This window comes from Glycine max, chromosome 6 (genome assembly GCF_000004515.6).
Source record: "Glycine max cultivar Williams 82 chromosome 6, Glycine_max_v4.0, whole genome shotgun sequence".
Lineage (NCBI taxonomy): Eukaryota > Viridiplantae > Streptophyta > Magnoliopsida > Fabales > Fabaceae > Glycine > Glycine max.
In genome coordinates, this window is record NC_038242.2 from 18,734,556 (window position 1) to 18,744,805 (window position 10,250).

General features: G+C 33.9%; 1 protein-coding gene across 1 annotated transcript; it reads left to right on the forward strand.

Annotated features, from left to right (window-relative positions):
* Positions 1 to 2,258: 2,258 nt before the first annotated feature.
* LOC100812587 (uncharacterized) lies at positions 2,259 to 7,356 on the forward strand. The gene is made up of 8 exons (XM_014776604.2): positions 2,259 to 2,754; positions 3,747 to 3,799; positions 4,143 to 4,495; positions 4,981 to 5,139; positions 5,358 to 5,481; positions 6,226 to 6,459; positions 6,573 to 6,697; positions 6,942 to 7,356. The coding sequence occupies exons 1-8, from the start codon at positions 2,740 to 2,742 to the stop codon at positions 7,214 to 7,216; spliced, it is 1,338 nt and encodes a 445-aa protein (XP_014632090.1). The 5' UTR covers positions 2,259 to 2,739; the 3' UTR covers positions 7,217 to 7,356.
* Positions 7,357 to 10,250: the final 2,894 nt, after the last annotated feature.

Genomic DNA, 10,250 nt, shown 5'->3' on the forward strand with positions numbered 1-10,250 from the left:
ATATTATATGATTTATTAAATGAATGAAAAATGAAAAAACTAAAAAGGAATTGTCTAAATTGTCCTTATTTTGGACAAAAAAAATGTACACCAAATTTTTCTTACTATATACTCGATCACAAACTTTATGTAAGAAATAAATAACTAATTCATGAATACCAATAAAGTAAGTAAGTTAGTTAACGAGTTAAATAACCATTTTTGTTCCCAAATGTATAGAGTGATTTACACATTCAAGAACGAAAATGGTTATTTATCTAAAATATAATTTAATGTTCATCTTCCTTTTTTTAATCATTGCAGGTATAATATTATAATAAGTACTTGAAAAAAAAAAAAAGAAAACAAACATAGTTAGAACAAATATAATAATAAACATAATATTGATTAATAAGCATAATTTGTCTAAAATTTCTAATGTGAGAGTGTTTTACTCAAAATATGAGATTCAAACAAAAATACACAACTATTAAGTTAATCATTAAAAAAAAAACGAGACCCAACTTAATTGTAATGACAAAATCAAGTTTGATCTCATTTTTTTTTATAAAGATTTACTTAATGGTTGTGTATTTTTTGTTTGAGTCTCATATTTTGGGTAAGATATTGTCACATTAGAAATTTCAGAGTAACAAACAAATTATGTTTATAAATCAATATTATGCTTATTATGATTATTATGTTTGTTATAATTTATGTTTGCTTTCGTATTTTTTAAAATGGTTATTGTAATGTTATGCATGTAATGATTAAAAAAGGAAAAAAGATGAATATTAAATTATATTTTGGGTAAATAACATTATAAATTTAAATCTTATTCCAAAACTACCCATAAAAAGTAGTAGTGATATTTAATGACACTACACATTGTTCAAGGGATGTTGCTTCCTTCACCAATGAATGTGTTTATATTATTAATAGGTCAATCAACACATACACTTGCATGGTGAATGAATGGACATTTATCACAATAAATTAAAAATATAAAAAAAAATTAATAAGTAATATTTTAAAGTGAATCCATACTTCTTATAATTAGAACAAAAATAGTAGATTTATATTATTTTTTTATAAAAAGAATTTGAGGGAGTATTATAGAAGATAAAAAGAGAAATATTAAGCCAAAATCAATTTATTATATGAAAAATAGTATTCCTTCCTGCTTCTAATATAAAGGAAAAAAATAAATAGTAATAATAATAGAAATACAAAAACACAACAATTAATAACAATAATAGTGTAGTTTTATTTAACATTAATATCCCTTCTCTTCTTACATATTAGTACTAAACAATTTTAATTCCATTAACTTATCAATATTCTTTTCGACTTTTCTTTAAACAAATAACCTCTATTTTTCATCATATTTTTCACCTAATTATTTTTATTCTCTCCTTTTTTTCCTCACTGCCAAACACAATGTTGGTGGTGGTAATTGATGAATTACCATGTCAAGACACCATGTCAACATCACAATTAAAAAACATATTTTTCTACAATAATACTATTAATATTTTTATTTTATTTTATAATAAATTACTTTTAAAAACAATTAATTTGGTGGAGACAATGTTACATGTGACTGGGGAAGACATGAGTTAATGGTTTCCTTTATATCTTAAAAATGTGTTGGGTTAAGAGGATGAAAATAAAAAAATAATAAAAGAAAGATATTTAAATTAAAATAAAATATTGAAAATATAAAACATGACTACGTAAAATTCATCTTATTTTATTCTTTTTTTTTCTCCTCAACTAAACAAAAGCTAAAAGACAAGAGTAATACCATCTTGGGGAATAAAGGCATAAAGCAAACCCTTAGACAACTGGATTATGATTATTTTCTCACTGAAAAAAACTAAAATGTGTTTTTGCTAATATATGAACCGTAAATAATTCTATTATAAAAAAATTAAATCAAAACAATAATTTTTGACAAAGTTACTATTATATTATTTTGGGTGTTGTTAACAAATGTATAAAGACTATTGCTTAACAAATTAAAAAAGGAAAAATATGTAGTATGAAAATTATAAGAAAAACGAAAAAAATAATACTGTAATTTTTCTGATAAAAATATTTTTAAACTTCATCAAAAAAAGTTTAGCATTTTTTATCTCTATTAAAATATTACAAAAATCCAAATGAAACTAACAGTGAAAGACACATGTTTAGCATTTTCCACTTCCAAATATTTTTTATTTTTTGTTTTTTTCTTGAAATGGTGGGAGCACGACATGGGCATGCAATGAAAATGATCCGAAACGGGTGCCCCTGTTTTGTTATTCTGCCGTGACTATTCTTTGACTTGACCCATAGAAAATGCCAAAACGGTTTCAATGTTCTCTCTCTCATATTTGTTTTGTTTCCTTGTTGAGGAAGTTTCAGAGTTGAGAGTTAATGAGGTTTTTGGCTATTTAACTGAAAGAAGCCAGCAAACTAACTTTCATTCATTTAACACAGTGACGCCCAAGTGAAGAAGAAGAAGGGGAAGAGTGAGTTTCTTCTCACTCAAACTCAAACCCATTTTTCCGCATTATTGAACTTTTTTTACGTCAAATGTTAATTATTAATTATTAGTTTTTATTAGTGGTGAAATGGAACTGGCATCCTTCCCTTCTTTTTTTCTCCTTTCACCATCCAACTAACTCTACAACTCTGCATTATTTGGTTTTTAGTTTTTAAAATTTGTATTTCAGCAAGTTCAAACCCAGAGCAAAGACTATAGAAACCGTCAAAATGCAGAAACCCAAGGTAAACGAAAAACAGGGCAAAAGCTCTTTCTGCCTTTACTTATTTATATCTTTTTTTTGTTTGGTTTTTCGCTGTTACTACGAACTTAACATTGGGAGTGAAGTCGCTGCTGGGGTTTGCTTCGTTGATTTTGAAAATATTGTTAGAGCATCGTGTTGTGTTTTTTTTTTTTTGAGAGAAATTGTGTTGTGTTGTAAGAGCATAGTTACTTCATTGATTTTGAACAATGTTGTTAATTCTTCCTTAAATAAATGTAACAGTGTGAAACTTTTTATGTCACGCGTCGAAACAGAGACTATTCTGAACAAAAAACACCTTAGGGTATATTAGTAAATAGATGGAGAATGTTAATCACAGCCATGATTATTAATTATGCTTAGATGACTTGTCAAAATTGCTCCTTTATTACCCAATGAGTGTAGCTTAGTTGACAATACACCGTGAGTTTGTGGGGGGCAACCTGAGTTCGATTCCAACAAAATGCATTCTTGGAGAGGGACGAAGAGCTTCAAGTATGACTAAGTCACGGACTTGAGATTAATTCCATTACCGACCCAAAGGACCAAAGTTTGTGGGATACCTTGGGACCCAAGCAAGGAGCCAAAGGTCCAAATTATGGTGGTTGAACAAAAAATAAAATTTGCTCTTTCATTTGGGTGCTAATTGGTTTTACACCTTTTTTTAGTTAATTAGTATCATGTTTGTTGGCACCGAATTTGAAATATATTGAGATTGGTGAATTTAAGAATGCAATAACAATTTCTTCAAACTCATTTTTTCCCCCTTCTTACAAAGTGACCATGTGATAGGGGCTTGGGTATTAAGCCGCTTAAGTTCCACATCGACTAGTATGGGATTCTTGGTGGAGTATTTAAGTGCTTGGTTTGCCTCCCTTATCGCAACTTGGGTGCTTGTCACTTTGCATGACCCTTATTTTTAATGGAGTAACACTTTTCTTGGAGTTAATCAAATGTGTTCATTATTCCTTGCAGGTTGAACTATGCGATATATGTGGTGATCATGGTTTGGCCGAAGCAATTGATGCGTAATGATCTCCCATTGGCCATTCTCTTTCTTATACTTGTATTCGTGTTTTTTTTTGTATTTTTCTGGCATAACCACTTTCTTATTAAGAAAGCTTATTAATACTAAAAAAATCAGGCAAGTGGTATACGTGTTTACTTATCTATTTGAATTTGCATACTTTTGTCGGGAAGCTTGAGAACCTTAAAACCTGTAAATATATTATTTGCATGATTAGTAAGATCAAAGAAAGAGTAAAATCATTTGTTTTGGCTTTTGACCAATGGTTTTGTTATATGCCTTTGCAGTATAAGTGCAGCACAAAAACTTGTTTCTTAATCAATGCTATTTCCATCCCATTTCAGTTATTGCATCGGAATTATCACCACAATAATTCCTAAAGACTGGCTTTGTGAGCCTTGCCAATCCAAGCATGTTCCAACTTCACCATGTAAAGTGAATCAGGATATTGGCTCATGGGCTTCTAAAAAGCATCGAGCTGTCAAAACAGCGAAAGTGAAGTTCCGTCACTTGGATGAAGTCATTAGACTTTCTTCCCAGAAGGCTTCTGCTGTATCCAAAAATGTTACTTTCTCCCTGGCTCCAAAATCAAATCCTCAAACTTCACCTCCTAAAGTACTTGGGAAGCTTCCAAGAAATGATGAAGTACACAAGAAGCCAATGACTAATCAACATGTTTCTTGCTCGTTAGCAAAAAGTGAGAATTTCTCTTCATCTTTGCTGCCATCCCTATTCTTTTTTTCTCTTCAGAAAGAACGCAAGTTCCTCTTAACATTGAGGATACACGTTCTGAAAAGTGCAAATTTTAAGTGGATGCTGAATTTGATGCAATTAAAATGTTGTGCACTTGTGCTTGCTCCTGTCAAGTAAGAGTTTCTTATACTTAGTGCTTGGATTCGTTTTATTTGTATCATATAATTAAATTGGAGGTCAGCAAAAAATATAATTTAACTGAAATAGTTTTGAAGTTAATAACTTGACTGGATTGCTTTTAAAAAAGTTATTATACATTTAGTCTAGATTTAATTTTCATTCATACACCACAACTGTATAGAAGTTTACACTATCATTGACGTAGAAGCACAGTGTAACTGGTTTAGAAAAAATGTTTAAAGCCTCTGCTTTTCAAGTTTACCATGAGATATGTTTGTGATTTCTTTTATGAGACTATGGATCTTGTAGGACCAACGAAGGAGTGTATTGGAGAAAATCAGCAACCACTTGGTGGATTAGTAGCTGATAAAAAAGTTCGACCCCATGTTCCTCAGAAAGAAAAGCCTACAAAAAGGGCACCTTTTGAAGGTTTATCAGCAAAAAAATCTTCCCCTTTGGTCAATTCAGGTAGGATACTTTTCTTGTTATCATTTAATCCTTTGTATTGTGTCTGATGCTTTTTTCTGTTTGTTACATTTACTTAAGTCCTAACATCTCTACATGCAAATGTGGGCATGTATGTTAGTATGTATCATGATATTAATCTCTTGTGGCCTGTGGGTTTCGAATGTATCATCTTTTATTTTATTCCTTTTCCTTTTGCTTCTTCTCTCTCTCATCTTTAGGTGGTATATTTAGCGCTGCTGCTGAATCTAACCAGTTTAATATTGATAAAAGCAACCGTCAAAGAATTCAGAAAAACTTAAACCTTCATCGTAAATTTTTACCCTCATCAATTCCTTCTTGGAGGTATGTACCTATCTTCCCTTGTCATTGATAACTTTTCCCCCTTAAATTGCTCATTCTAATGCACATTCCAATCTGTTGTAACTAGTGAGAATGAAACTCTCAGATTTCCCTTCAATTTTATCTTTTACTATTTTATGACAACTTCTTTCAATTAAGTTCCAGAAATGACTGCGTACATGGGTGCATAGAAACTATTTACTTTTGTGATGTTTTCTATAATTTTAAATATCTATGTTTGGAAAACTAGTTTTGCTCCTTCCTTTTAGGTGATAAAATATCCATTCCGTTTGACAAACACTGCCATGTTGGGGCATAATTACAAGCGATTGCAATTCTAAAACTTGTATGCTGCTTGTTGTTAGATTAAATGGTTTTGACCTTGTAAAGTTTGTGATTAATTCCATAGACTTCAAATACTTTTTAAGTTTCTCCTTCTAAACAACAATTACATTCTGTTAAGTGTTAACAATTGGTAAACTATAGGAATCTCTGAAAACTCAAATAAACCATAGGCTTGATCCGTTTTTATTTATTTTTAAAATAAAAGCAATTCAAATCTTGGTCTCTTGGATCTAATCTTTGGTTGCCAAAGCATTATTCTGAGAACGGAGGTTATGGGTACCATCTTCACGTGTCAATCATTTGAGGAATTTATTGGAAGTTGCAAATGCTTTGTTCATTTAATTGGCTGAAGGTTAAAGTTTTACTCATCTGAAATTTAACATGTCATTGACCAATTTCTAGGGGTCAAATCCAAATTCTTCAAACCGCTGCATCCGGAGAAACTTATGATGGGTTTGAGGCCCAACCACCATGCGTGGTTAAGAGGAAAGCATATGAGTTTTCAAGAGAAATGCCATCAGTCCTTCAACTGGAGTCACTTTCGGCATCGAATGTTTTGACTGACATATTCTGGGATGGTTCTCCTAAGCTTCAAGATATTGCATTGTACTTCTTTCCATCAAAACAAACTGAGAAGTCAGCTTCTACTTCTTATTTGGATGATCTTTTTTGTTTTTTTTTGGTGCCAGCCTAACCATTTTTTTTGGTTGTTTAAGCTACTTATATTACATGTTCTCAATTGAATGTAGGTCCAAAGAGAACCTGAATAGCATATTGAAGTTTATGAATGCCAAGAAATCAATGTTGAGAAGTTATATTGATGGAGTGGAGTTGATGGTATTTACCTCAAATCAACTCGACATGGACTCAAGGGGTATGTAAACTGTTTCATGCATTAGCTCTACTCTGCCACTTCCTTAACACCCTGATCTACATTTCCTTTCCATGAATATTGATATCAAAACTCAGATTGGAGAGAGCAGGTTCAAAATATTAAAATTTTCTTTTAAGATTGTGTTTGTTGAATTTGTAAGTTTGTCCTATTTTCATGCATTGCTCAATCTGCATCTATTATTACATTTTGTTTTGGCCAAGATGACATCAACTGGTGTGCGCAGGTGCTATTGCTGCAGTAAATGCTGGACATTTCCTGTGGGGACTCTTTCGCCAAAATAAGATTGATAAAGCTATCAAAAGAATACCTGACATGGAGCCAGTCGATATGGACATTGATATGATTGGGGGAAAGGATGTGGTGGGGAGAGTTGATCATGTTCGAAAAGATAAACCAGAGAGTGCCTCTATGACGGAGTATCGTAACAAACTAGATGTTCCACCAGGTTTTGAAGCATTTTCCAAAATGTCTTCATGCAATATTGTTGTGGAAGATTAGAGCCTAACAACAACACATAAACATGTTTTGTAATATTTATAATACGCGGTGCAATTACATTGAAGTATATTTAAGTTTTTTTTTTGGTGAAATTACATTTTAAGTATATAATTGATTGTAGTTACATGCGATACAATGACAAGCTTTCATGCCTTGATAGTCATATTGCATAATTACAAACCAAATGGTCTTAAAGCTATTACTAGATATCCTGCTCCTGAAACTCTCGATTTCCAAGGTTCCCTTACAGGTCTCCAAGTGTGTGTTTTGGTGAATATTGACGGTAGTAATAACATTATCCCATCACATTTGGTTTCTCACTTCCACTTACCCACTGACCCTATCTTGAGTTTTCCTGTTATGGTGGGTAACGGAGACCACCTTGTCTGCTCTGGTTTTTGCCCCACGATTTTTCTCATTATCCAAAATCACCACTTCTCTTTACCCATGTATATCTTATGTAACATCTCTGATTGTCGATTTGTCAGCGACTCTCACACTATGACACTTCATGTGGTGACACTTCATTCAACATCTTTGTTGTTTAAAACCCTCCATCGATCAGAATCCTTCGTAGGTAGTCTTTTCTGAGATCTTGAAAATCAGCTCTGTCCACTTCTAGGATTAATGACTAACCTCACAAACTAACACAAGACTTTTCAGCGTGTTTTGTTCTCACACGTTTTTTGGAAAACTTTTCAAAAGGTCATCCATCCCACAACTACTCCAAGCCAAACACGCCTAACTATGAAGTTCTTAAGTGATGGGCTACTAAAAAGTAGATGCATATTGTTGGTATAGATAGTACCAATTAATTCCTTTAAGTCATCTTCAACTGTACAGTTCCATACCTGCACAGCCTCTAGATCCCTCTCATTCTGGTGTGTTTCGATTGGGGTGTTACATGCCCACCAACTTCTGCCTAATTCGTTCTCGAACCACACCATACTGGGAGAGATGTTTGCTCTGATACCATTTGTAACATCCTTGATTGTTGACTTCTTAGCGACTCTCACGCTACGACATTTCACGCAGTGACACTTCACTCAATATCATACCTGCACAGTCTCTAGATCCCTCTCATTCTAGTGTAATTCGATCGGGGTGTTACATCTTATCCATTCATCGGGTTGATATAGTGCTTGGAATAGAATGGCTCCAAACCTTGGGCCTAGTTACTTCTGATTTTTCCACACCCTGCATAACTTTTCACCACCAGGGCCAACCTATAACTTTGATGGGTCAACTTTTTCCCACTTCCCAACTGGCATCCCCAACCCAGCTAGCCCAAATTCCCTACATGGATGCTATTTCCTTCGTTTACCTCCTTTGTTTTCAACCTTCCTCACTAACTGCTCATACAACACCTTTACATCCTCTGTTTCTCCCATCCAACATTCCCCAACCATTTCAGGACCTCCTCATACAACGTTCTTCTTTGTTTGTTGAACCTAAAGGGCCACCCCCACCCTGTCCACACAATCACTATATTCCCTTTATTTCCCATTCATCCCCTGTCACGTCCAAACCATACTACTACCCACATGCACATAAGGAGGTCATGGGCAAACTCATCCAAGACATGTTACAAGAGGGCTTCATTTAGCCAAGCAACAACATTTTTTCTTCACCAATTCTTTCGGTAAGAAAAAAGGATGGCTCTTGGCATTTGTGTGTTGATTATCGGGCTTTAAATGCCATTACTATCTAGGATTGTTTCCTTATTCCAACTGTGGATGAGCTCCTTGATGAATTGGGCAAGGCTACCGTGTTTTTTAAAATTGATCTTCGTTTGGGCTACCATCAAATTCGGGTTCATCCTACGGATATTCCTAAGACGACATTTTGAACCTTCGATGGCCATTATGAATTTTGGGTGATGCCTTTTAGGCTCACGAATGCTCCTTCATCTTTTCAGGAAACTATGAATGATATGTTGCGTCCTTTCCTTCGTAAGTTCATATTTTTATGATGTCTTGGTATATAGCCCGAACCACATCGAGCATCTCCACCACTTATCCATTATTCTACTGGTTTTGCATGATCATTCCTTTTATGCTAATTATTCTAAGTGAGTTTGTGGTTCCTTTGGTGCATTATCTAGGCCATATTATCTCAGTTGTAGGGGTGCAACCAGATATAAGGTTAAAGCCATTTTAGATTGGCCTGTCCCTCATAACCATATAGGTCTATGTGGGTTTTTAGGCCTCATAGGATTTTATAGGTGATTTATTCACCATTATGTTATTCTTGCGACCCCTCTCACTGATTTATTACAAGGCAAGGTTACAAAAATTAATTGGACAACAACAGCTAAAAAATTATAAACAGCAATTACCTTTGCCCTAGTTTTGGCCATGCCAGATTTCACACTGCCCTTTGATCTTGAGACAAATGTTTCCACCATTGCTATTGGCGCCTTCCTTTCTTACGTTGGTCATCCCTTGGCTTTTTTCAGCAAGAAGTTAAGTCCCCGCATGCAAGTTGCATTAGGTTACACCCTGAGATGTATGCAATCACGAAAGCCGTGAAGAAACGGAGACAATACCTTATTGGGTCTAAATTTAGAATCTTAATAGACCAACAAATTCTCAAACATTTGGTCTCTCAAGGATTTCAGACCCCTGACTAACACGAATGGGCCACAAAGCTTCAAGGGTTTACCTTTGATATTTTACAAACATGGGAAAGAAAATCGAGCTACGAATGCTCTTTCCAGATACACAAAGGAATATACTATGTTGATTTTCTCCATCACCTCCCTTTTTCCACAATTGCTCACTAATTTGCACAAATTCTTTGCCATTGATCTTGTGGGAATTTCTCGAGTCCTGAAAAGCCAAACAGATAAATCCATGACTACTCATTTTGTTTTCACTAACGGTTTATTGTTTTTTCAGGGCAAGATTTTCATACTTGACACTCAGGATTTTTGCAAGCCAAAATCATTCATGAATTACATGATACTCCTCATGCAGGACATTCCAGAATCAAAGTGACTTTGGCTCACATTTTGGCCTCTTACTTCTGACCT